The sequence below is a fragment of the Fringilla coelebs genome (genome assembly GCF_963513975.1).
Source record: "Fringilla coelebs genome assembly, chromosome: 7".
Classification (NCBI taxonomy): Eukaryota; Metazoa; Chordata; class Aves; order Passeriformes; family Fringillidae; genus Fringilla; species Fringilla coelebs.
In genome coordinates, this window is record NC_140035.1 from 38,537,588 (window position 1) to 38,565,040 (window position 27,453).

A 27,453-nucleotide genomic window follows, 5' to 3' on the forward strand; every position below is an offset into this window, starting at 1 on the left:
TTATCTCCTGTGTTGGACCACCCTTGTCATGCTGCTGTTTAGTCCCCTGTATCGTCTCTGCCAGCCTGAGCCTCTTTTCCTCCTGTGCTCTCCATCTCCTCCAGAGACCATCCAAATCCTTTGGAAAAGATGTTACCAAGCACTTCAAGAAGCTCAGCAGCATTGAAGAGTCTCGGTGGGAGGTGGAGTTGGTGGGAAGGGAGGCATCTTGGGAATTTGGGCTCTCCAGCAGCCTCACAGGGGAATTTGGGAAAGGTGGATACCAGGCCATTGTAACCTTTCTGGGATGCAGGGTGGGGAAGGTCCAGACAAGCTCCCCTTGGGTTTGTCACTGGTTTGTCCTTGTCATCCTCTTCTCTGCTCCACAGTGCTGTGGGATAGAGAAGCAATGAGAAGGAAAGGCAGGGAGGGATGCAGTAACCACTGCCTGTGTCTCCACTCCAGACCCACCTGGTGCCTCTCAAACCATTTTTCTGCAGCCCAGAACAACCACTTGGATGAACTCTCTTCCTTTTCTACATATGTAACCTAAGATGCGAATGAATTGTTTTTTCCCCACCATGAGTGCAAAGTCTTGCAGATCCATCAGGGAAACCCACAAAAAAAAGTAATGATTGGGGAGGGCGGGGATGATTTGAGACCACAATGACTTGCAACATTGGGTCAGAGAGATCAGAGTGCTCGGGGACATTCACACCTTCCCCTCATGCACCCATCACCCTGAGCATCCCATCTGCCTCACACACCAGTGTTAAGCATTTACAGATCAAATTAAATCAGGTAATTAGTGCAGGGCCAGCAGCAGCCCACATGTCCTGGTGAGAGTAGCCTCATCTCCCTGGGTCTCTTCCTTCAAGCCCAGCTTTGCCTCTGCTCATGGGGCCTGGGAAAGGTCAAGCTCCTCTCTGCAGGCTGGGAGCAAAGCAATGCTGAAACGTGCTGGACCACTCTGAGATGGCTTCAAAGAGCACCTTGGCCAGGCAAGGAGTTGACTGGCCATGATCCAGATCCAAAAAGCAGCAGGATGGACTCTGCTCACCAGCCTCTGTTGCTCTGGCACCTGTGAGATGGTGCTGGGGGCATACCAGGAGCTCCCAGTGCTGCAAGAGATGGGCCTTGGGGCCATGACAGCCTCTCCCCTGTGCTCTGTCACTGGTGTCTGATCTCTCTGTACCTCATGGCTGTACAGATAAAGTCTGTTCTGGTGGCAGCGTCTCATTTTCTGCTCTGTGATTTCTTTGTGCTGCTGGTGGCAGCCGGAAGGTGCCGAGGAGAAAAGAGCTGTCCAGAGCCTCACCCCTGTGTTTGGCGATGGATTAAAGGGTGATTTGCTTTGTGCTGATGTTTGTTTTGACCCAAGACTGTGAGAAAAAACTGCTCACTTTGAAAATTTAAAAAGGTTTATTAAACTTTGACAAAAATACAACAAAGGACTACAAAAGGGAAAATTCACAGTGCTGGGAACTGCCCTCATGGGTACCACGTGGTTGGTTTGTCTTCAAGATGGATGCTGAGTCTTTTATACCCCTGGGGTTTGCATCAGCCAGCCCTGGCCCCTCCCAAAGTCTGTCAGTCAGCTCTGTGCCATTTATCAGTGCAGACTGCTTTCTTGTCGTTGCACTGGAGGTCAGGTGTTGCCATGCCCACCCCCTAAACACCCCCAAGCTTTTCCATTCCCAACTGCCCCATGCAAGGGACACATGTGCAGCCTTCCTTTTACCTGTCCTAGACAACCCAGGCTGTCTGATGCAACAGTACAGGGGGGAAAGGGAACTGTGGGGAGAACAGAGGACATCTAAACTCCAATAACATAACTATACATCACTAAAGCTTTTCTTAATATTCACACAATAGTTATCCCTTAATTGCGAGAGCCAATCATCATTATCCATGTCTCTCCATTTCTTCCTTGACTGGGCAAGTGCTGGGAAAAGCCTAGCCCTGGTTCTGGGTGTGTGACACTCTCGTTGTCACTGTCCCCAGCTATTGTGGGCATGCATGGCAGCAGAGGTGTGACAGTGTCCCCCCTTTACACCCCCAAACTGCCCTGCGGGGTTGTGAGACTCACAGGCAGGGCTACTCTCGGCATGCACACATGGTTGTTAATATCCGACTATTAAAAATGATTACAGAGATGCCTCTGCCCCAAATAAGGTGTAAACGACACCATATGCCAATGCCAATAGCGTGGATTTTTATTTAACAGCAAACGTGAGGGTGGAGAGAGAGGGAAAAGATAAAAGAGAGTGGAGAGAAAGCGACTGCAGACTACATCCATCGAGTGGTGAAGGGAAAGAGTCCAACAAACACCACATCCGTGGGGTTTGTATTCTGCTGAGGCTAGGTGGGAACACCTCTGTACCTCTCCCTGGGGCGGGGAGCTTCACGCTTGATAATACTGTGGGTCGCGGGACACTTGGGGACTCTTTATACCTTCTGAGAGGTTGCAGCTGTCTCCAAGTGAGCGTAGTTGAATTAACTACGGCCCATCAGTCGGGATGGGTGCCTTCAGCTTGTGTGTGAATGTCCCCAGGCTTGGGAACAGGAGTTTTCACAGCTGAGCCATAACGTGGGGGAGGACATGGGCACGATAAAGACTTACTCCACATCGCAGGATTTGCCTCTTATCAGCCTCGTCCCTTCACTGCAAGCCTGAGGTGTGCGCGCCCTTCTGCACCTGGCAGGCAGAGCACTAAGGGGATTGTTGGAGCCATTGGCACCCACGGTCCAGTCCGCACCTCCCCTCAACGCCCTCGCATCCCCACCCACAGCCCCTTCACGCCCCAAATCCTCCTTCAGCGCCCTTCACCTCCTCATTTACCCCCGCTATCCCTCCCTCCCATCATCCTTTCTCTCCGCCAGCTCCCACTCCCTCTTCAGCCCCCAAATCCCTTCTCAGCTCCATCATACCTCAACCCCCCGCAGCCCCAGATCCCCGTCCATCCCCGTCTCCCCCCTCGCCGGGGGCGGGCCGTTCCCGCTCCCGTTCCCGCTCCCCCTGTCGCTGCCTCTCTCCCTGAGGGAGCGGCGCTCGGGCGCTGCCGGCCCGGCCATGTACGCGGGGCGCAGGCGGAGGAAGCCGGTGCCGCGGGCGTGAGTGAGGGCGAGGGCACCGAGGGGTCCGGGGAAGGGCTGAGGGGTGTCCCCCTTCCCCGGTAACGCGGCTGTGCCCGGCAGGACGCGGCCGGGCCCGGCCGAAGGCGGCGGCGGCGGCGGCGGCTCCAACCCGTCCAAGCGGCACCGGGAGCGGCTGAACCGGGAGCTGGAGCGGCTGGCGGGGCTGCTGCCCTTCCCGCCCGACGTGGTGGCCGGGCTGGACAAGCTCTCGGTGCTCCGCCTCAGCGCCGGCTTCCTGCGCGCCAGGAGCTTCTTGGGCGGTAAGGGACGGGCGCCTTCCCCGCTTCCCCCGCCGCAATTCCCGCCCGGAGCTGCGCGCCGTGCCCTCCTCCCTCACGGCCGCCTCCTCCTGCAGCTGTGTCACCCCTCCCGGGATGCTGTTGCACCCCTCGGCAATTCCTTTCCCCACCTCTCTCCAAAATCGTGGGCTTGTTTTCCTCCGCAGAGTGTTTTTCACTTAGAATTTCGAGTGGTGTGGGTTTTTTCCCCCTAGAGTTTTATGGGGTTTCCCTCACGAAAAACTTGTTTCCTTTCCTCCCAGAATCTTTTTTTCGCCCGTAGAATTTTGGGATTTCCTCCGCACTTTCAGGAGTTTCGTGTCGATCCCGCCTCGAATTTTGTGGGATTTTTTTTTCCCCCTCCTCGAATTTTGACGGGTTTCCCCCGCTTGAATTGTGTCGGTTTTCCGCCCTCGAATGTTTGTGTCTCTAACGGCGGGGTTTTTTTGGGGGTTTTTTGGTTTTTTTGTTTGTTTGTTTGTTTGTTTGGGGTTTTTTTGTTTCCCATTGAAGTTGATCCCCTCCTTCCGCCTCGAATTTTGTGGATTTTCCTATTCCCCTGCAATTTTGGGTTGGGTTTTTTTTTCCCCCTTGAATTTTGCGTTTGGTTTTTCTCCTCCCCGTCCCCCTTGGATTTTGGGGCTCCCTCCCACCCTAATTTACTTTTTCCACTTCAAATTCTGGTGGGTTTCACCCCCTCGAATTTTGTGTCGTTCCTGTCTTTACACCCCTGGAATTTTGTTTTCCCCTCCCCCCGAATATTTTGTTCTTTACCTGCCAAGAATTTCATCTTTTTACCCGTCAGAATTTTGGTTTCTTTCCCCTGGAATTGCTTTCCCCCCTTTTCTAGCCTACATTTCATTGCTGTGCCGTCTCCAGCTGCCGGGCTGGAGCTGTGTTCGACCCTGCTGTGGGATCAGAGGGATCTGTAGGGGCAAAGTGGATTCTTTGTGGGTTCTCCGGAGGTAAAATTCTGGTTTATGCGGGAGGGTTGGGGCAGAGCCTTGTGTGTCCCGTGGAAATGACTTTTCCCCCCTCTGTTCTGATAGGCTCACGGTGCTGGCAGTCAGCCCTAATTCCCCGTGGTGTGCTTCCCGTTCATCTGGGAGCCTTTTAGTTTTGGGGAATCTTTTATTTTCGGGAGCCGTTCCGCTGCCCTGTAATTGTGATTAAGAGGAGCCCTCAGGAGGGCATTGAGATATCCCTGGATTTTCCTGGTGGAGTAGCAGTGGCTTGAAAATGCTGCGTTTTCGAGCCACAGAGTCGCCTCAATTTCTCATTCAATATATTCAATGCTTCCCCTTTCACCTTTCCGCTCTATTTTAACCCCGTTTTAAGGACTGGGAAGTGGGTGGGCTGGGGAAGGAATGGCCTGGGGGAGTTGTTTGCCTTGCCACACCAGCTCATCAGGAAATTTACTGTTCTGGGATTGTCTCATTTGCTTTGGGTCCTTTTTTTCCCCGTGTTCCATCTGGTTTAATTCCATGACACCGATTTCCAGTTTGTCCGAGGCTGTGGTATGGCTTTGAGGCAGGTGCAGGGAAGGAGGAGAGCTTCAGCCTTTCAGATGCAAGGATTGCATCTGAGTCCTTTGTGATGCTTAATACCAATTAAAAAATAACCCTTAAATGGAACTCTGGGCAAGCTTATCAACAAAATAATTGATTTTAACTGACATTATTTATCTATCCACCCTGCTTGAGCATTCCCTAAGAGAAGATTTCAGGAAATCAAGGACAAAACCTGGGATGTGCTGCCATGAATTGTGAGGAGAAACAGCTGGCGCAGGTCTCAGGTGTTGCCCATGATTGCTGACAGCAATTCACCCAGCAGGTGTATGCCAGCCCATCCCCTGTCAGAATAAATAAATAATCATTGATTTATTAATTATTAATCGGTTTAATAATTAACAGCACATAATGTTACTTTGCCATCTCAGTTTATGCATAGCTGATATGTGGGGAAGTTTGTATGGGCTTAAAGGTCTTTGAGTTTTATAAGGATGTGTTTTTCCTGAGGACATGAGGATTTTTATTCTTTCTATAGCCCAAAGGGATGCTGTCACTGCTGCCTCCCTGCCTGCATGGGGGCACCACTCGAGGCCTGCAGTTCAGTGACAGGAATCAGGGAATTTAAGGCTGCTCAGTGTTGTTTAATCTCTGGAGATCAGGGTCATTTACCCAAACAAACCCAAAAACATCCCTCGGGCTGATGTGCTGTGTTGGTGGCTGTGCTGCCAGCCTGGTGTCTGCTTTCTGCAGGGCTTTGGAAGAGCAACGGGCAAGAGCATCCTCTGTGTGTCTGTGTGCTGATTCCACTCCATTTTTCCCACTCCAGTGTAACAAAGCAGGAAGCAGCTCAGTGCCAGCTGTGTTCGGGAGCTCTGGTGGAGGCGGGATCTCAGCCAAGGTCTCCTCCTGATCCATGCCAGGTGGAAGACGCTCCCTTTGTGATGGGGCAGCACCGCTGTTCTCTGTGAGATTCCCAGGTGCCTTTCCTTTCCCCCATTGCCTGACTTTGCAATCCCAGGTTCACACAAGTGCTTCCTTGCCATGAAAGAGGTGAGCTTAGGAGGGGAACGGGATCCTGGGAGGGATGGACACATTGGGAGAGCTGTCCTGCCAGGGAGCAGAGTATCCAGCCCATCTGACATCCATCCTGCTGGAGAAGCAGCACTGACAAGAACCCAGCACCTGGACCAGAAGGGCCAAAAGGAGCTGAGGTTGCTTCCAAGCTGAGGCTCCTATCCAAACATCAGTGCCAGCTGATTTAAAGGCTTGTCTGTACTCCTTTCCCATACAGGTTTCTTCCCCTACAGCAGTCTTCCCAAGTGCCTCGTTTCTTATCCACCTTGGTTCACAAGTATTTTTAATTCTCATTCCCTACCTTGACCTTCCTCCCTTCTCTGCTGGCGGTTCTTTCAGCCCGTGGGGTTTGGTAGAGGTGGGACTGTGCTGCAGGGCACCTCCCTGTCCCCTAGCCTGTGTGCTGCTGTCGGTGGCTCCATGGGGTGCACAGCATGTCACACCAGCTGTGTGCCAGCAGCTTATCCCCGTGGTGCCTGGCCGGGCTGCTCCCCTCTAATCCCTCCCCGTCCTGCCTCTTGGAGCAAGAGGGAAACGCTGCTGGGAGGGCAGGAGGGGTCTCTGTCTCTTCCACCTCCTTCACCCTCTGGAAGGAGGGAGAGAAGGAAAGATGCTCCAGGGGAAGGTTTGCTGTCTTGCTCTGTGAGAGGATTTCTTACCAAAAAAAGAAGATGCCTCAAAGGCACCATGTATGTTTCTGTCAGGTGCCATCTGTGTATCTTGGGCCACTTGAACTCCTGGTGGGAGGCCGACTGGCAGATGTCACAGTGGTGAAGGGCTCGCTTTAGAGAAGTGTCTCTAGCAGTTTGTTCCTGCTGGGATGGTCATCCAAGCTGTGCTTACCATCCTATAGCAAGATTGGCCCTTCTGGTGTGTGTGTGTCGCCCCTGCTGGGCACTCACTTGCCCCTGGGTGCCAGCTGGGTGTCCTCAGGGCGCCCTATGCCTGTCACAGCCCAGTGCCTGATGTTCAGTGATTCATCTGTGGGATTTCTCTTGATGCTCTGAATCAAGTCTAGGGTTTATGAGCTGTAGGAAGATGTCAGTCTGTGGTGCCAGGAGCTGCATGTTTGAGCCCCATAGCAATGGGCTAGCTCTGCCTTGAAGTGGGAATCCTAGGAGGTGCAGATGCACCTCTGCCTGTGTGCAGCATCCTGCCTGGCTCTCTGGGCAGCTCAGGTGCATCACTGGCTGGGAGGAGAGGGGTAAACACCTCAGAAACTTTTGGCTTGTTGGCTGCACAGTCTGTGGGTCAGAGTTGTTCTGGGCTCTGTGTGGGTTTGAGCTCTGCATGGGTCTCTTCCATATGGAAGCTTAAGGTCGTGTATCCAAAACTTCAGCAGTTTTTCTCTCCCATGTATCTTTAAAAGATAACACTCTTGGGGATGTTGGGGGCTTAGGGATTTTCCCAGAGTCCTCTTAGAATCATTGGTGGTTGCTGTAGGATCAATGTGCAGCCTCTGGGCTGAGCCTGACCCTTTGAACTGTGATGTGAACCCAGATTGTTGTTGCTGTAGCTGTGGTGGCCCAAAATGTGCCTGAGCTGCAGTCAGGCCGGGCTGGAAAAGTACTTTTAATTATATAATTATTATAGGCTATGTGAAAGTGCCCCTGGAACCTCTGCCTAGGGATGAGGGCTTGAGATGGGATGTTTGGGACTAATACTGCTCATCCCTTCACGTGTGTGCCTTCCCTCCTCCTGAGCTGTTTGTCAAACCCTGTAGAGGGCTGTAGCAGTGAAGCCTGAGGGCTGGTTTAAGAAAAACAAAGCCTGGTCCTGTGATCACTGTGCTCTCTTAATTGCCTGGGTAATGAGCTGACCCTGGAGGATCAATTTAAGGTGGAGAATTCTTGTGACTTCCGTAGGTAGGCAGTTTTTCCTGCTGTGTGCTTTCCTTGCCAAGTGTTTTCCCCTGGCTCTCAGGAAAGCAGCTGGTGGGAGGCTGTTGGAGCTGGGGAGCTCCCTGGGGCTCACAGCCCACTCCTGGGGGCTGCCTGCTCTACTGCCTATGAGCAGCTGGGCTCTCTCAGGGCTCCTGCAAAGGGAGCAGGGCTGGGAAGGAACTCCAGGCTGAGGCTTTGGGCTGGGATGATCCTTCCTGGTCTAGTGGAAGGGGTCCCTGTCCACAGCAGGGGAGTGGAACCATGTGGTGTTTAAAGTCCCTTCCAACCCAAACTGTTCTATGATGGACACTAAAGCTCCTGAGGGAGGAGCATTGGCAGAGGGAGTGTTCAAACAGTTGGTGATGCTGCAGGAAGAAGGAAAATCTGGCATGTCCTTGTCATTTCTGTCCTTGTTTAAACTCCTGCACGTGCTTCTCCCGTTGAGACCCAGGTGACACAACCAAAAGCTCCATGTAGGCAAGGTCTCCTTGCTTCTAAAAGTGCAGTGAGATCTTTTAAGAGGCCATCCATTATTAACCACACATGTTCTTAGAAAGCAGGGCATCCACACCATTCAGGCAGGGATAAATAATGCATCTGCTTAATGAAATTTTTGCCAACAGGGAACTCTGTCAGGTCTGAAGTTAAGTAAAACCCTGGTATCCATTATGAGTTAACAAATGGAAAGTCAAGAACTATTTGCCAGGGGCTGGAAAATGGGATTTGAACAGCACTGATGAGAACCCAACTGATGGTTCAGCAAGGGAGGGATAAGATGGCTCTGTGGCCTGGTGTCAGCAAACCTGTGCCCACTTCCCTCACCATTTACAGGATGTTTTCTAAATTTCCAGTATTTTCTCTCTTACTAACAATAAAATATAGGAAAAAGCAATGTTGAGGGGTTATTTGATGTGAGGAGGGTGTACCGAGCAGCAGAGCTGCAGGTGCCTCTGCCCATGAGCAAGGAGAAGCTGGAGAAGTGGATGGAAAGGGAGATCTGGAGATCCACTCGTGGGAGTAGAGACTTTACTGTGAGGTAAGACCTGTTCTTCAGGGGATTGGCACAAATGACAGAAAGAGAGAGGTGGATAAAAGGCAGTTTTGTTAAGAAATCAGTCAATCCTTCCCCCAAGTGGCTTGTGCATGCTGGGGTGTTTAGCAGAAGGCTTGTGGGGAGCAGCATTACCGAAATCCTTCTCTGTCCCCACTGTCTGTCTGCTCAGACTGACAGTGGCCATGCAGATGGCCCAGCCCTCTCCTGCAGCTCTTGAAGAGTCAGGAAGCAGTTTGGTTTCCTTCTCCTTCATCAACACCTGGAGCAGGTTTGGGATCGAGTTGTTTAATTTTCCTCCTTTGCAGTCAATGGCTGATGGAAGCCCTGCTCCCACTAGGAGCTTTTGCTGTGTGGAGGGAAGGGGCCTGGGAGATATCCTCTCAAAAATGTTAATTCCTGCTTGGTGCTGCAGAGATTTCCCAGGTCTACAAAGCCCTGGCAGGTTCAGGAGTTCACTGGCAAGCTTGGTAGGCAGCGAGGTGTTCCTGCAGCACCACATGAAACAGATTGCCAGGCTCAGAAGCACCTGCAGATGGAGGGGGGAAACCCACCCCTGGTGGCCCCTCCTGCTGTCCTGGTGAGAGCAGGAGGCCAGGCAGCAGAGAGCTGGTGAGCAGAGAGTGTGTGAGGATGACCACGGGACAGGGAGCACGGTCCTGCTGTAGGGGGAGGCAGGTGTGGGCAGGGAGCTTCTTCCCCAGAGATGGGAGGGATTTTCTTCCTCTCAGCTAAAAGGCTTTTTGTGGCCAAATAGATTGCAGGGCCTGGGAGGAGCTGTTTCTTGGAGGAAATAGCATGAAAGTTGTGCAAGCCTCGCTGCTTTCAGGTGACCAGCTTCTCACCTTTCTTACCTCCAGCCACAAGAGTATCGTATTTTCGGGGTATTCTGATGAAGGAAGGAATGATGAATCTGACTCTGTGTTCTCAGAAAGCTAATTTATTATTTTATGATACTATATTATATTAAAGAATACTATACTATACTAAAGAATACAGAAGGGATACTTAAAAAATGCTGAAAAGATAATAATGAAAACTTGTGACTCTTTCCAGAATCCCAACACAGCTTGGCACTAATTAACTAATGAATGAAAACAATTCACATCAGAATCTAATGAAACAATCACCTGTGGGTAAACAATCTCTAAACACATTCCACATGAACAAAACAGAAGAGAATCAAATAAAATAATAATTTTTTTTTTTTCTCTGAGGCTTCTCAGCTTCCCAGGAGAAAAATCCTGGGCAAAGGGATTTTTCCAAAGAATGCGAATACCACACAAAGGTGACACTGGTGGCCAGAGGGAGGGAGCCCAGGAAAATGCACTTCTCTCCTTTTTATTCTCTTTTTTTTTCCAGCAAGTGCCTGTCCCCGGTTGTGCAGCAAGGGCAAAGGCTGCACCTGGTGGTGCTGCCCTGGGTGAAGGAGAGCCCAGTGCCTGGAGTGAATCCCGCCTTCCCGGGTGCCCAGCTCCAGGCGGGATGCACGCAGCAGAGAGGATGTGGCGGTTCCCCGGCTCCTTCTGCTCCGTCAGCCTGATGTGCTGTGACAGTTCTGCTGAATTGCTGACCCCAGGGGCTGCACGGGGCTATTTATGGACACACAAAGCCGGGGGACACCGGGCAGGATGCCAGCCTGCTGTGGCCGCAGCCAAGAGCCCGTCCTCTTTGGGGATCCCTGGCTGGCTTGGGCGGAAAAGGCGCTGTTTGGTGAAGTTCATGGGGGAGCCTCCATTGGAATTCTGATTTATCCCTCAGAGCCCACTGGTTGGATCCTGTTTGGGGGCAGACATCCCCTTGGAGCACAGCGGGCTGTCCTCTGCTGTTAGTGTGTCTCCTCTGGCCCCACAGCCCAGGTGCTGATAGCAAAGCCCGGTTTTAGGCAGTGGTTGTGAGCAAGATTTCCATTTGCAGGGGCGATATCAAGCCATTAAACTAGAGCCCTGAGCAGAGGGCAGCACCTTTAGCTGCTCTCCTGTCAGCCAGGTTTATTTTTATCTCTCACCTCCAGCGCAGCAGGCTGGGAGCTCACGGAGGGGGACTGGAGGCCTTTAATAATTCATAGCTCCCGCATTTCGCTCCCAGCGATCAGAAAAGCAAGTTGCTGGAAGGCCGCTGGCACAAACCTGCTCCTTCCACACCACAGGCCCTGCCTGGGTGTTGTGGCCTCTCTCATGCTGTTCTGCCCCATGGCCTGTCCCTCCCTGAGGTTTTATGCCAGCTCCAGTCTGGACAGGGCACCCCGGGTGGTCCCTTGGGGTGGGAAAGGGTGAGGCCACAGCAGCCTGTGTGTGTCCACCCCAGCTGGCTCAGGCCTGACCCACAGTTGTACAAACATGAGCTGTAACCTCAGTCCTGGTGTCAGCCCATCCCTGGCCAGCTCCTGAAATAGTCTGAGCTTGGGGAGATCTCCAGAGCTCCCAGAAGCAGCCGGATTGCTGCTGTGGCAGGTGTTTTTCTGTAAGTATTGGAACTGGGCTGTGCTTTGCCTTTGGTTACAGAGCAACGTCGATCTTTGGGATGGTCCTGTGCCTGGAGGAAGAACTTGGTCCCCAAAGCCTGACTCTGGAACATCTGCCTTTTGCAGCATCTGAGATCCTTCAGGATCAGCTGTGTGCAGATGGAGGAGCTGTGTTTCAGCAGCTGCTTTAGTAAAGCCCAGGGAGAGCAGAGCCTGTTACAGAACCTGGCTTTGTTTATGTGCTGGTGGCTGTCCTATTGCTTCCAGAGTCCATTTGTTGCTCCCATCACCTCTGAGCTTGGCAGCCCTCCTCCTGTCCAGGAGCTGGCAAAGGCAGATCCAAGAGAGCTCTTGCTCCCTCTGTGAGCTGGCAGGCCACAGTGGTCCTGCAGCTGGTGTTTCTCATCTTTCCTCCCAGATCCCAGTGGGAGCAGCAGGTTTACTGGCAGCCAAATTCCATCCTCTGTCCTCGTGGTGCTGGCAAGAGGCTTCCCAGCTTTCCTGTGAGGTCCTCTGGATGGGCTTGTTGTCATCTTACCCTTGCATTTTTATCCACACCAAAATATCCCCAGGAATCGTTCTCTTGGGGAGTACAGAACAAAATTTAGGGGCACAGCTGAGTGACAGATTCCCTCATGCGTGTGGATTGTGCATGGACCACTATTGGATCTCGGGTGTCTGTGTCTGCATCCGTGTGTTTTCTATGTTGTTTTTCTCCCACTGTGAGCTGTGGCTTGCCTTAATTTGGTTGAGTAAACCCACTGGGTTGCTGAACTGTAACGAGACATCATTGACTGAGCTGTGTCCTTCAAAATGGCCCATTCCTGATCCTGGGATTTGCTGCAATGCCTCCTGTGTAGGGCAGACTTCTGCTGCTCTTGCCAGCGTGTGCCCAGGTGGTCAGGAAGGCCACGGTATGGCCACAAGGCCAGGGCAATGACTGTCCCCTGTGCTGAGCATTGCTGAGGCCACATCTTGAATCCTGTGTTCAATTTTGGCCCCTCACAATATGAAAGACATTGAGGGGCTGGAGCATCTCCAGTGAAGGAAACAGAGCTGGGGAAGGGTCTGGAGCACAAATCTGATGAAGAACAGCTGAGGGAGCTGGGAAATGGGGTCAGCCTGGAGAAAAGGGACCTTCTTGTTCTCCACAACTCCCTGACAGGCGAGGGCTGGGCTCTGCTTCTAGGGACCAAGGAACAGGACAAGAGGAAATGGCCTCAAGCTGTGCCAGGGCAGATTTAGTTTGGGTACTGGGAAAGATTTCCTCACAAAAGAAGTCAGGCATTAAACCAGGCTGCCCAGGGCAGTGATGGATGCACTGTCCTGGGACGTGTTCAGAAGACCTGTGGATGTCACACTTGGGGACATGGTTTGGTGCTGGTCTGGGCAGTGCTGGGGAATGGTTGGGCTCTGTGATCTTTCCCCAACTTTAATGATTCCATAATTCTATCATTCTGATGCCTACCTGCTTTAAGGATCCCTGGCTTTAACTGCTTTTTACTTGTAGGATGTTTAAAGGGTGACAAAAGGAGTGGGGAGGGAAAAAAACCCCAGACTGAAACAGTTGAGGGGTGAGGAAACATTCTGTAAAATCGACTCTTGTGAGAGGTGAAGCAAAGGGCTGAAACTGCTTGGTGCCTTCCCCTGCACTGTCCAGCTTGCAGCATTCCAGCTGCTGTGGCAGTGTGTTCCTGCAGCACTGATGCCCCTTCCTTCCCTTTTCTTGCTGCAGTTGCTCTGAAGAATCCTGGTGCCAAGGAAGCCCAGAGGGATGGAGCCTGTGGCACTGGACCAGCTCTGGGCTCAGCAGCAGTTCCAGAGGGTGAGCTGCTCCTACAGGTTAGTGCTCCTCACAAATGCCTTCATGGGATCTTCCTCTTGTCCCTCTTCCAGCTCCTTTGAGTTGTACTCCAGAACCAGGCTGTTCTTTTGCTCATGGCAGGTGATTTGTGATTTCATATGGCATAGCTCACTGTGCCTCTCACTGGGCAGAAGTTTAAGACTTCCAAAGGTCCCCAGGGCAGAAACTGTTGTTTCTTCCTTGCTTTTCCCATTATTCCTGGAAAAAGTTGCCATTTTAAAATAGTCCATGTGTAAGGAACATCTTGCTGGATTTCTGAGCATGGTGATTCATCTTTTCTGCTTCTCCACCCTCGTGTCTAAGTGTGCCAAAGGTACAGTGTGAGAACCAAACTGAGCAAGGTGCTTGAGTGCAGGTTTCACCATGGGCACACTGATCCTGACTCGAGCCTTTTGTCCAAGCACTATTGAAAACAGAGAAGAAAACATCATGGGAGTCTCCCCTGATTTTCAGGAGGGGATGTGTGACACAGACAGGTGCTGATGGGCCATGTGCTCATCCCCTAAACACAGGGTAGGTGGGTGTATCCCAGCAGCTCTGGTTTTCCCTAGTGGACTTTGGTGATGCTGGAGAGAAGGCTGGTGGTACTGCAGCTGCTGTGGTTTGTTCAGAGGTGCCAGGAGGTCACCTTCTGTCCCCAGACTGTGCCCAGAGAGTGGGATGAGGTCGTGCTCTGGCAGCACCAGGTCCTGCAAGGACACAGGTCTGCCATCCCCTGCCTGGCACCTGGGCACAGGCTGTGGCACTGTCCCCTGCCCGCCTGGCTGTCCTCCAGCACGGGCTGAGCGTGCTGGGCAGCCCCAGCTCCCGTCCAAGCGCTCACTCAGCACAAAGTGTAATTGCTGTCCTGCCTGAGAGCTGAGGATCTCTGTGTCTGGTGGGAGAAGTGATAAAGCCAGCCTGGTTAATAGCCAGAAACCTGAGGGTTTCCCCTCAGGATGTAACAAAACTGCTCAGCAGGGCTTGCTGGGGGCTGATGTCCTGCTCATCAGCTCCTCCCACAGTTGGGTGCCATCCTTTTAGAGGTACCAAACTGCATCTGAAAAGCTGGTGGAGCTCTCTCAGGGTCTACCTATGGGACCCTGGATGTGGCAGGAGCTCAGAATCTGTCTCTGTGCTCCCCCAAGGAAACATTCCTCCATGCTTATAAACATACTTCCACCTGGTCTGTCACCTCTGATGGCCAAACTTTGTTTCTTGGTCCGCTCTGATTCTTCTCCTCTCTTCCTCTGAAGCTGCTCAAAGGGTTAAAGTGCAGCACTAATTAACCTCTGCAGCAGATTCCCACACACTGAGATCAACCCCAGTAAATAGAGAGAGCGTTTGTGCCTGGAATAAAGGGAAGGAGAGGGGGGAGAAACTCTGACCTGGACAATGAAACAGGAGTTGGCAGCAATAGCTGGACTTGGCTGGGACTCCATGCCCGGCCCTAATTAATGCTGATGTCTGTACATTATGAAGTGGGGGAAGCAGGCCAGGGCTGGCTACTGTGGCTTCCCTGCCAGGTTGGTGGTACCAGGATGGTTTTGGCTCTGAAAGGCCACAGGGCCCAAACTGCAGGAGCCCTGCCTTCCAGAGAGGTCCTGCTTCGTACTGCCAGTGTCCCCATGAGGATCTGTTGCCCTTAGGGAGGGGAGACCACGTGGTGGTGTCAGGGCAGTGAAAGCTCCTCAGCTTCTGGGAAGACAAGCCAATGATTTTCATGGGATTTCACTGCCTTTGCTCTTGGGCAGCACCACAGGCTTGAAGGTGTCCGCTGGGTGACTCGGGATTTTCAGAACTGGGACACTGAGCCACAGAGTGATGTCTGCCAGCTGTGCTCAGGGAGTTCTGCTGTGGGGCTATTCTCAGCCCTGGCAGGGGCATGACAAGGTCTCCAATGCCCTGGGCTCTGTGCCACAGAGGCTTGTAAGGGTTGGTGCTCTGCCTGTGGCACTTGAGGGTGCTTCCCTGGATCTGGTCAGTGCCTGTGTCAGCAGTGTTCTGCCTGTGGGCTCCTGCCTGCTGCCAGAGAGCAGGGATGGAGAGTCAGGGCTCCTGCAAAGGAGCCGCACTCCCAAACTGGTAGGGAAGCTCCTCTGCCCCTTCTAGTCTTCTGCACATGTAAAGGACACTGTCATCCAGCACCCTGGTCCCTTCTCATGTGTCCTGCCCTGTTGTGGAGTTTTTAGCTCAGGGAAAGCACCCAAATTGCTTCCCCAATTTATGAAACCAGTAGCAATGAGCCCCTCTTGAGTAAGACAGAGGCTCTGATCAGCTCAGCCTATTCCTGCCAGGAAGCCCAGTGCTCCCTTGAATATTGACTTTGCAATCCTGGAACTTGAGGAGTGGATGGAAGGGCTAGTGAACTGTGAAATGTCTAAGTGTGCAACATTAAAAATGCAGTGGAAACTTCAGATTGATGGTTGCATTTTTTCTTCTCTGTGGGGAGGGCTTGGGGCTTCCAGTCCACACAGACACAACAGCTGTGGGTATTTATTTTGTGAAAACAGAGCACAGCATTCAGCCTAAGGAGTGTGGGGTCTGCATGAACCAGGTGGTGTTACAGAGGAAGTGATCTTGGAGGTGGTGATCTTAGAGGGATTCTCCAACCTAAATGATTCTGTGATGTATTGGCAGAAAGGAAGAGGTGCTCTGGGGTCACCCAAGGATTTTGTAGTTTTCCCCCAAGTTCAGGCAGCAGACTCAGCCTGAATTCCCTGCTGCTTTGGAAGAAACTGGCTTTTCAGAAATCAGATTGTTTTTGCTGCAATTTCAAATCCAAACCCTTATGCTTTAGCTTTTGGCTTTTCCATTTCCACTGGTTAAGGCCCTTTCAGCATTGGCCACCCTGAGGAGGAAAATGGGCAGCAGAGACAACGCCTCCCTTGGCCTTGCTCCTTGCCCACAGACAGTCCAGGCATTCCTTCTCCAGGCCACTCCTCTGGAACCTGGGATGGCCACACAGGGCTGCCAAGGCCCTCAAGGCTGTTGGAAAGGCTCATTTCCACCAGAATGGACCTGTTCCCAATGGTGTCCACTTTCATACTGCAAGAAGTTCAGAGGCTTTTATCTGCTCCCTGCAAAGGATGAGGATAAATGTCCAAAGCTGAGTCTGCGTCAGTGCTCCCAGGATGGAAGCACAATTTTCCATCAGTCTGGATTAGGATATTCCCAGGCAGCTCTGTGGAAGAGCTGCATGAGCTCAGAGGGGCCATCTTTGGTGGCTCAGCTGCCTGCTAGCCAGGGTTTGGGTGTGCATGTCCTGCTGTAAAAGTGGAGTGGTTGTGGCCTGTACCTGCTGATCTCCTCTCTCCTCCAGGCCCTCAATGGCTTTGTGCTGGTGGTGACATCAGAAGGGCTGATATTTTACTCCTCACATACAATCCAGGACTATCTGGGATTCCATCAGGTTGGTGGGACTCTGACTTGCTGGGGAGAGCCAGTTTTTCCTTGGTGGTGGTGAACAGCCCCAAGTTCCCTGCAGGGAGGAGGCTCTGCAGGGATCACGGGCTCTCAGGGAGCTGTTTGGGGCTTTTCCTTGGGAATTTGGACCCTGTATTGCCAGACGTGGTCACTGGTAGGTGACAGGGGACTTCATCAGCCCAGAGATACTTTTCAGCAGCCATGTTGATGGGCCTTCCTGGGGTTCATGGCCATGGGGAGATGTCTGGGGTTCCTTGCCCAGTTTCCCTGGGACACCCAGGCAAAAGCTCAAATCCTGGTAAATCCCACAAGGCTCCAGAACTTTGGGCACCCAGGTAACCTGGAGGACACTAGATCATATTTACAGGGAAGTGTAATCATATTTACTAGATCGTATTTACCTGCAGTGCTTCAGCTGCTGTGGTTTGGTGTCACTCACACACAGCTGGCTGTCATCAACACCCGAGGTAGAAGGCACCTGTCCACCTGGGCACAGGGAGCAAGTCCCAGGGCATTGTTCTCTTGGGAATAGTGTAGGGATGGGGCAGCCCTGCTGCTGTTTTGTTCCCAAATCCATGTTTTCATCTAATTTCTTAAGTCAGCAGTAGGATTTTGAGTTATGGGGATGTCAGAGGGAAGCTGTATTGGCTCTTTAGGCTTCTCAGGGAAGGAAGTCAGGCCCAACATGGGCAAGGAGTCCTTAAAGCCAGATGTGCTGTCTGTTCCCACCACCATCAGTTCTGGGGGAACTTTCAAACCTCATTTAGCCAGGGACCAATTTGAGCACCAGGGAAACTGGTAAGATAAAACCACCTGGGGCCATGACAGGCTGTTCCCGGGTGGGACATGAAAACTGGCACTGGGGACAGGCTGCAGAGCTTACAGATGGCGTGTCCCCTCCAGACAGATGTCATGCACCAGAGTGTCTTCGAGCTGATCCACACCGAGGACCAGCCGGAGTTCAGGCGCAACCTCCGCTGGGCCCTGGACGCGCCGCGCATTCCTGGGGGTGAGCCCTCTGCAGCAGGTAAAGGCAGGCTGCCATCCTGGGTGGCACCAGGGCTCCCCAGGGTTGCTGGGACCCCAGCTCGCTGTCACCACTTGCACCCATGTGGCTCAGGCCACGGCTTCCTTCCAGTGTTGTGGCTTTTCCCCCAGGTTTCTGTTGCTGTGCTCTGCAAACTGCGGCAGTGCCCAGTGCTGGCGCCTCCAGCCCTTGCTGGGGTGAATCCTTTCTTGATTCTCTCAATCCCTCTCTTCCACAGCAGGGAAGAGTCTTAGCTCTTCTGCTGTCATCTACAAGCCGGATCAGCTGCCCCCAGAAAACTCCTCCTTCCTGGAGAGGAGCTTTGTGTGCCGCTTTCGCTGCCTCCTGGATAATTCCTCCGGCTTCCTGGTGAGTACAGACCCTCCGCAGCAGGAGAGGGGCAGGCTCAGCACAGAGGGTCATACCAGCACTGAAACCACCCCCTGGAAAGATCCTGTGCTCCTTTCTGCCGTGTGCAGCACTTGCCTGTCTCAGCAAGAGACTTTCCCTGTTTTTCATAGGTTTGGCCTGTACCTACAGCCTCTCCCTGTGAGTTCTGTTCCTCTCCTCTCAGAAATGCTGAATCTTGAATAATCAAGTGCTTTTCTCCCCTGTGTTTTGCTTGGTTTTTCTGTTAAAAGGGTGTCTTAAGATCAAGTAGGTGGTGGTCACCTGTGGTGGTGTTTATAGGGGTCCCAGGACAAGAGAAGAGATGAGAATGTTGACTCTTTGTTTTGGAAAGCTTGATTTATTATTTTATGATATATATTATATTAAAACTATACTAAAAGAATAGAAGAAAAGATTTCATCAGAAGGCTTGCAAGCAAGAAGAAAGAATAGAATCATAACAAAATCTTGTGTCTGACTAGAGAGAGACACAGCTGGACTGCAATTGGTCATTAATTAAAAACAACTACATGAGACCAATTAATTAAAAACAACTACATGAGACCAATCACATTCTACAGCAGCAGATAATCATTGTTTACATTTTGTTTTTGAGGCTTCTCAGCTTCTCGAGAGAAAAAATCTTAAAGAAAAGATTTTTCATAAAACATGTCTGTCACAGTCACCCCTCCTTCTCTCTGCACCGGAGAGCACGGGGTGCCCAGGGAAGCTGTGGTTGCCCCGTCCCTGGAAGTGTCCAAGGCCAGATTGGATGGGGCTTGGAGAAACCTAGGATAGTGGAAGGTGTCCTGGCCCCCATGGCAGGGGGATTGGAACAAGATGATCCTTAAGGTCGCTCCAAAGCCAAACCATGCTGTGATTTGATGATTCTATTCACACCAACTCTGTAGGCAGACATCTTCCTTTCCATGCAGCTCTCTTCCTTCTCACTTTTCTGCATGACACTGAGCTTTTCTTCTCTTCCCAGGCTTTGAACCTTCAAGGCAGGCTGAAATTCCTTCATGGGCAGAATGGAAGGTCTGAAGATGGCTCTGTCCTGCCCCCCCAGCTCGCTCTGTTCGCCATCTCCACGCCCCTGCAGCCTCCGTCCATCCTGCAGATCCGAACCAAGAACATGATCTTCAGGACCAAGCACAAGCTGGACTTCACCCCCTTGGCGTGTGATGCCAAGTAAGCAGCAGAGCTTTCAGTGCTCCATTCCTGACATCCCCCCAGCCTTGCCTGTGAGCTCGGTGTGCTCTCTGTGTCTCACAGGGGGAAGATTGTCCTGGGGTACACCGAGGCGGAGCTGCGGATGTGTGGCACAGGGTACCAGTTTGTCCATGCTGCTGACATGCTGTACTGTGCTGAGAACCATGTCAGGAGTAAGAGTCCCCTCCCTGGTCCCTTGTGCTGATGAGTGGGCTGGGACTGGGGCAGCTCTGTTGGCTGCTCTGTCAAGCCCAGTGGCTCTTTCCCCAGGGGATGCTTTGCTGTGCCGCTCCTGTCACTGCAGGGAGTTTGCTGTGGAGCGCAGCGAGGGGTGTTCAGCTGTCCCCTGTGCCTGCCAGCCACGCTGCTGCTGTTTCCAGTTGGAAAGGGCAGTGTGCCGTGGTGGCAGCACTGGTGCTTCCTCCGGCAGTGATGAAGACAGGTGAGAGCGGGCTGACGGTGTTCCGGCTGCTGACCAAGGACAACCGCTGGAAGTGGGTGCAGGCCAACGCCCGGCTGGTCTACAAGAACGGCCAACCCGAGTACATCGTGGTCACACAGAGACCCCTCGTGTACGTGCTGGGCTGGCCTGGGCACAGCCTGGCTTTCTGCATGGCTCTGGGATGTCCTGAGCAGGGCAGCATGTTGGATTTGTCCTTGCTGCTTGCACCTGTGTTGTTGCAGCTGTGGGATTCTGCTGTGCTTGGTGCTGCTCAGCCGCATCCCGGTCTGCAAGGCCACCCCTCAACAGGGGTGATGCTCGGTTATGCTGCAGATGTTTGGTTTCTGTGTGCATGTGTGTGTGAATGCATGCAGGCTGTAGCAAAGGGGCTTTGGCTTGCAGGGATCACACCTGCCCATTGCAGAAGCACTTGTGGGGTGGGTTTGTGCACGTGTCAGCCACAGCGTCCTCTTCCTGCCCTGCAGAGATGAAGAAGGGGGAGAGCACCTTCGGAAGCGGTCCATGCATCTTCCCTTCACCTTTGCTACAGGAGAGGCACTTCTATACCAAAGTAATCATCCTCTCCCGGGCTTCCCTGACCTTTTCCAGAGCAAAGGGAAGCTCAGCAAGGCCAAGAAGCCCTCCTGCAGCCGCGTAGGGCGCTCCCAGAAGAATGGCATTGACCCCAGGTCTCTGCTGGGTGCTGTGATGCAGCAGGACAAGGCGGTGTACGCCTCCCACCCAGCTCCCATTCCCAACTCTTCCTTCAGCAGCACTTTCCAGCTCAAGGGTGTGTCCATGCCAGGGGCAGGAGAGGATGCCTGGAGTATGGGCACAGCTCCAGCTTCTTCAAGGGGCAGCAGCCTCCAAGAGAAGCTGCTGGATTTGCAGCAGGAGGACCCTCTCTTGGCCACCATGGACTTGCTCTCAATTAAGAGTGACCAGAGCTGTTCCAATGAGCTCTTCAGTGCTTTGGAGGGCCTGGGCTTGAATGCTGAGGACCTGGAGCTCCTGCTGCTGGATGAGAAAATGGTGATGGTCAGTATGGACCCAGACCAGTCCCCATCCCTGAATAACAGCCTGGCCAGCAACCAGATTCTCTCCTATGTCCCCAGGCCTCCAGTGGATGGGCATGAGGGAGGGCAGCAGGTCTGTCCTCTGCCAGACGCTCCCCCCAGCCCACAGGGAGGCACTGCTCCGTGCCACATGGAGAACAAGGACTCGGGGTGGCACCTGGCACAGCATGCAGGGCAGCCCAGCACTGCCCTGGCCCAGCCCCCCATGCTGCTGTGGGAGCAGCCCCTCAGCGCTGTGCCAGGGCTGCTCCCAGAGCTGGCTGAGCAGGAGGAGCTGTCCAGTGGCTCCCAGTGGAGACCAGCTGGGGAGGAGACCGTGCTCCACTCCTTCCAGCCAGAGCAGGGCACCCCATGGCACAGGACGCCCAGCTCAGCCCCGGCAGCTCCCTGCCCACAGGAGCCACCCGGGGCCCAGCAGCTGCAGGGAGACGTCTCCGTCGTGCAGCCCCTCCATCACCTGCTGAGCAAAGGGGTGTGTGGCCCCTGCCCCAGCCCTTCTCCACACCCCGGCCCGTGGCAGGACTGTGTGTGCCCTCTGCTGCGGGCTCCAGCTCAGCCTGGCATTCATGGCCTCAGCAGGGATGTGATCTCCCAGCCCCAGGGCTGCCTGGGCCCCGGGCCTGGCCGGCCCCCACCGCAGTTTAACCTGGATGGGTTACTCAGCCTGGATGCTGCCGGCACTGGGGACTCCTGGGAAGAGATGGCTCCATTCCCCAGGATTCCTCCCCCTTTCTCCCAGCTCATTCCTGAAAAGCAGCTGAGCTCTGTTCTTTCCGTGCCCCAGCACTCTTCCCCCAGCTCAGCTGCAGGGCGCTTTGGGAGCATCAGCAGCCCTCTGGAGACGCTGAATTCCTATGGGACACGTGGCTCTGCGCAGAGCCAGGAGGGCAGGCACAGGGTAAGGGCCTTGCTCCATCTGGGGCTCAGTGTTTTCTGTGCTGGGAATCTGTGCAGCCAGTGCTAATAACCCCCTGCCAAGCACCTCACCACTGTTCTCTCTCTCTCCTAGCCCCGCAGCCACTGTGGTTTGCCCAGCTCTCCCATGGGACTGCCCCAAGACCATCCAGTGCTGGGGGGAAGCCTGGCACTGCCCTGCCAGCCTCAGCTCCGTGCAGAAGTGCTGCCAGATCCCCCTCACACCTCCAGGGGGGACTTCTATCTCTAGGAGAGACAGGAATGGACAAAGCAGGACTTTTCCCTGGGGAAGGAGCTACCTTCAAGCTGCAGAACACAAACCTTCCCCGCTGCTGTGCACATCCTGCCTGTGCTGTTGATGCTGGTTGCTTTGGCTCACCTGGGGTTTTTTTCTTGACTTCCCACCATCCTGCTCCCTGTGCTGGTGTCCCTGGCGTGGGGAGGGACAGCAGCAGGCAGCAGGGCTGGAGGACAGATTTCCCAGGGCACTGAAGCACGCAGAGCTGTGGTTGCAGGTCACCGCATGAGTGCAACCAAATCTTCACCAAAGCTTTGTATCTACGTGCATGATCCAGCATGGATACCAGCCTCATGAAAGCCCGTCCTAAAGAAAGACACAGAAAGATTTTCACCTCTAGTATTAAATTTCCTGCCATCCCTGCCAGGCACCCGTGGCTCTGGCCATGTTGTACAGATACTGCCTGTTTTATAAGGAAAATGAGCCCTGTGTGGTGGTCTTGTGCTGCTCTGGTCCTTTCCCACTCCAGCTTTCCCTGTGTCCCAGGTGTTCCCAGTGTTTGGGATCCAGGTTAGAGCTCCTGTAGCAAACACCCTGGGCTTTGCTGTACTGTACAAGACATGCTGAGATTGGCTGCTAAACTGGTTTTCTCTGGGTGCTGGCCTCTCAGGTACCCTCAGAGTTCAAGTCTCAAAGTTTTCAGTTAAAAACGAGAAATTTCGATAAGATAAAGAAAATAAGTATAATGCTACTTAATTGTAAGTACTGAGAGAGTGATGTTTTCTCAGGAAAAAAAAACAAACCCAGAGTCCATATGTGTGTATATAACATGAGTTGACAGATTTATTTTTATGCCACTCCAGTGGAAGGAAAAAACAACCTCTTACCATCCCAAAGCAGCGTCCTGTGGAATGGGATGAAAAGGTTGTTTAAAGATCAGAAACACGGTGACCCTTTAAGAAACCTGACGAAGCTCATCCCTCCTCCTGCTCGCCCAGCTTTGGATTCATGTGAATTCCTCTTGGTTTTGTTTCAATAAATGGTTTTGGAGCTCCTCTCTGACGTTTCCCTTGCTGGTTGGGTCTCTTCCCTACCTGGAGCATGTCAGGGTTTGCCAGCTGCAGCACTGGAGCTCAGGCCTTGCCACTGGTGACCTGAGATGGGATGGGTTGGATTGGAAGGGGTTCTGAGGAGCACCTGGAGCCTTTGGGATGCACACAGTCCACCTGTTAGCTCCTGCCATGGATATTTGAAAGGGATTGAGAAATCTGACAGAGAAGGGTAAGTGTATTTTTAAAAAAGTAGAATATATATTATAGTAATATATAATATATATGTATATGAAGTTGCACGTAGATATATTGAAATACAAAGTATGCGTATTTGTAAAGTGTCTGTATGTAGTTTCTAGTATGTGACAGAAAACATCTTTTAGGACAAATGAGCTGATTCTTTTTCCCTGCACTGTTTTTCAGCTTGGAAACTAGAAAAAACCACAGGTTTCTTTGCTCTGAATGCTGAATTTTCCAACATTCCCACCCCTACCTGGCACCTGTTATTTCTTAGAAAAACGAGGCAGTTTTGTAACGTTTCTGAATTTTTGTTGGAGATCTGCTGGGAGCATTTGATCTTTCATGATTTCTGTGCCCTACTCTGCTTTCTCCTCCCTGTTCTTTCAGAGGAGTTGGCTCTGGGCAGCACCGCCTGTGCTGAGGGGGATGGAGGGATGGGACCAGAGCATCCCTGGGCTGCAGCTTGGTGACTTCCAGCTGACTCCAGATGCTGAGCACAGCCTGCCCACTGCCAGACTTCCTCCTGGAGCCAGCTCCCGGATGTGTAGGGAACCATTCCGTGACCAGCTGCCCTGACGGGTTTCTCCTCTTCCTTGCCATGCGTCTGCACAGCACCACGAGCTTCCCTGCAGCCCTGCTGGCTGTGTCACCAGGGCTGTGTTTTAGTGAGCACAGCGTGGGTTTGTTCAGCGCTGTGTCTGTGAGGCCTGTGGAGCACAAGCCATCGTTTCTGTGCAGGGAGGTGCTCTGCTCCCAAAGTAGGCCAGCACATCCATAATTTATGCCCATCCTCATGGCAGCTGCCGCCTGGCATCCCCTGGGCCTGGTGGCATTGATTGTTGACACACCAGGCTGGCCCAGGGAGCCTGGCTGAAGAAGAACTTCCTTCTGCAGCAAGGGAGATGCCTCTCTTCATCACCCCAGCATCTGCAGCCTGCCCTGAGCTGAGGTGGTAAGAAAGGGGAGTTGGGCAGCTGTGCATTTGTGCTCTGCTTTGCACATCTGGAAGGAGCACGGTCCCATGGGGCAGATCAATCCCCAAGAGCTAGATGAGGCCAAGGAAGGTGTGAGGAAAGAGTTTGGAGACATACAGAATCATAGAATGTCCTGAGTCGGAAGGATCACTGAAGTCCTGGCCCTGCACAGGACAGCTCTGAGAATCCCAGGTGTGCTTGGGTTTGGGGATGTTTGTGTAGCTGTAGGCTCAGCTCCGTGTGGGAAAGGGCAGGAGGAGCTGTGGTGCTCCTTGCAGCAGGGTAAGATGCTCGTATGGAGGGGCAGGAGGAGGAGAGCAGAGGGCATTTACTGTTTGCCTCTTTTCCCTTTCCCTTCCTGCCTGCTGTGCTCCCAAGTGCCAGCCAGGATAGGGGCCTGTGAGACACAGCCTGCAGCAGAAGGGGGCTCCTGTCCTGAGCCAGCTGGCAGAGGGGACATCTGGTACTGGCTGCATCCGTGAGGCTGAAAGCCCCAGTCCCCAGCTGGCATCACGGAGGCCAGGATGTCTCCCTGGGCCCCAGGACAGCAGAGAGCAAGGTAAATATTTCTGTAGGAGCTCAGCCTGGTGTTTGCCCACACCACGTCTGTGCACCTGCCATCACAGATGGGGGCAGGAGCTGTGGTGGCTCCTGCTTTAAAGAGAGATGAAAGAGCACGTGGGGAGGTGGTGTTTGTTCACAGCCACCCTGTGTTCACTCCTCAGTGCCAGTGATGAGCTCCTGCTCTGGGGCAGAGGAGAGCCATCGACAAGTGCTGCAGCCTGGCTGGGGATACCTGGGACAGCAGGTGTGGAGTTCACCAGTGTGTTCCTGAAGAATAGCTGAGACATGTTTCACCTTGGTTTAAATCATTTGGAAAAAACAATTTGGACAAATCATAAAGCCTCTTAATAGGGGGGCACTTCAGAACATCACTATTGGAACTCCCCCTGCAGAGTTGAGTGGCCAGCCATCTTCACAACCTTCTGTGCCCATGGTTTTCAAGTACAATGGACTTTTGATAGCAGTCATCTGCCCAAAAAAGTATTTGTGTATCTTTTTGTTAAGTCCAAAGACTTTCCAAGCCTGGCTGGAAAGATCTGAAGAATGATGAAGCGCATCAACCATCATCCTGAGGTGAAGGACCAGCACATGGCTAGCAGGTACTTCGGAATATTGGCATAGCTGTTGGTGGTGTTCTCATCATCATCATCATCATCAGATATTGTTATCATTGTTATTTTCTGGACCTAGGAGAGTTTGATATGAATGGGCCAAAACTATCTGGGTTGTTTGATAAATGTGAGTGCCTCAAAAAATAATCTCAAATCTAATGTGAAATCTCAGACTCGCAGAATGGTTTAGGGTGGAGCCTTAAGGCTCATCCTGCTCCCCCCCCACCATGGGCAGGGACACCTTCCACTATCCCAGGCTGCTCCAAGCTCCAGTGTCCAGCCTGGCCTTGGGCACTGCCAGGGATCCAGGGGCAGCCCCAGCTGCTCTGGGCACCCTGTGCCAGGGCCTCAGCACCCTCACAGGGATGATTTCTTCCCAATATCCCATCTAACCCTGCCCTCTGGCAGTGGGAGCCATTCCCCCTTGTCCTGTAACTCCAGGCCCTTGTGCAAAGTCCCTCTCCAGCTCTCTTGGAGCCTTTTTAGGCACTGGAAGGCTTTAAAAGAAATGTTTCTAGCTCCCATTTAATTATTTTACACTGAAACTTACTTCAGTTTCCTTGATGGGTTTAGAAAGGTTTATATTTTATATTCCTTACCTTCTGCTGATATATTCCTGCCCCTTCTCGTGACGGGGGCTGTTGCTCTGCAGCTGTGAGGACTCCTGCCCTTGCTAACAGCTGTACCATTGTTACTACATTGCTGATGTCTCCCAGATGTCTTTCCACTGAGCAGAGGAGTGTTCCAGGGCTGTTTGGTGTCATGGTGTCCCATCTCTGCTTTAAATTTCGCCCTCCTTCCCAATCCTTAATTCCCCTTTTCCTGGCCAGTTGTGGCTGCTAAGCTCCCAAATGCATCTAGGAAGGTTTCCAAGCTCTACAGGTGGACCAAGTGTCACAATCTACCTTGCACAGTGCTCTGTACTGGTGCAGGGTTCCAGCCCCAGCTGTTGCAGCCATTCTGGTTGGTTTGGCTCTCCAGAGGAGGAAATGTCTTTTTGAGTTTGCCTAAGAACAGTTTGCACCTCTGAGCTTTTTGCTGCCTCCTCAGAGGATGCTTCATGCCAGAAACCCCCTTGGCTTGAGTTTGAAATGCCTTCAGTATCAAAAATCCCAGCCTAGGCTGATGGTGGCCTGGCCACACAAGGGGAAGGGAGCTCTTGAGGGAGAAGAAAATCCATTTGCACCTTGGCCCTCTGCCCTGTCAATAGCCAGGATTACTCTGCAGAGAGCAGAGCCTGGCAGGGAAGGATCAGGCAGACAAGCAATGGGAGTCCTGCTCTCAGCATGGAGGAGCTCAAAGGGGGATTGAGCTGGGCAGCCCAGTGTGGAGAGGGGCACTTGAGACAGGGGAAGCTCAGCCTTCTCTTTCCCCTCAGCAGGACTGAAGTTCCTGCAGCGAAGGAGGCTTTGAAGAAACATGGAAGGGAGGCCAGGCAAGGCTGGGGCAAGCTGGGAGAGGAACAGGCCGAGCATTATCCATGCTGGCTGCGCTCCCGTGGAGGTAATCTCGTAGTTATTTTAGTCTCCAGCTGGGATGCAGCTCTGATCCCAGCTTTTGCAATATCCTGCCAAGCCCAGGCTCCAAATCTGCCCTTGCTGGCTCTGAGCAAGGCGAGGTCTCGTGGTGAGAACCTGCCAGCATCAATCAAAGGGAAAGACCTTTGCACTGCTCCCTTTCTGTGCCTTGCTGCCCATTTTGGGGCTCCTGGGAAGGGGCTCTAAACCTTGGGCTTGGTTGTTTGGTTTGGGGTTTTTTCCCCCTCGATAATATGCAGATTTAAAGACAAAACTGGAGCATTTGGATCCATGCTTCCCTCTGCAGAGAAGTTCCTTGCCCCCTAAAACCATCCCATAAAAACATGGGAGCTCTCTCTCCTGGGAGATGCTTTGTTTGGGTCTGTGTCCTGGAAATACATGAGGAGGCTGCAAAAAAACTTTAGTCTGAGCTCCTCCCTATTCATCAGCAGGGCTGGCTGCTCCTCCAGCAGTATTTCTGTAGCATCATTGGCTCTGTAGTAAGTTACAAGGATCATATCTCCTGGGCACACTGGCTACTTGCTCTCT

At 52.7% G+C, this 27,453-nt stretch overlaps 1 protein-coding gene across 1 annotated transcript; it reads left to right on the forward strand.

The window, feature by feature from the left end:
- Positions 1–3,052: 3,052 nt before the first annotated feature.
- LOC311155601 (aryl hydrocarbon receptor-like) lies at positions 3,053–21,958 on the forward strand (the record flags this gene model as incomplete). Its single annotated transcript, XM_084208921.1, has 11 exons — positions 3,053–3,093; positions 3,178–3,377; positions 13,114–13,220; positions 16,544–16,637; positions 17,555–17,674; positions 17,913–18,043; positions 19,052–19,254; positions 19,339–19,448; positions 19,706–19,847; positions 20,203–21,691; positions 21,803–21,958. The coding sequence occupies 11 exons, from the start codon at positions 3,053–3,055 to the stop codon at positions 21,956–21,958; spliced, it is 2,793 nt and encodes a 930-aa protein (XP_084065047.1).
- Positions 21,959–27,453: the final 5,495 nt, after the last annotated feature.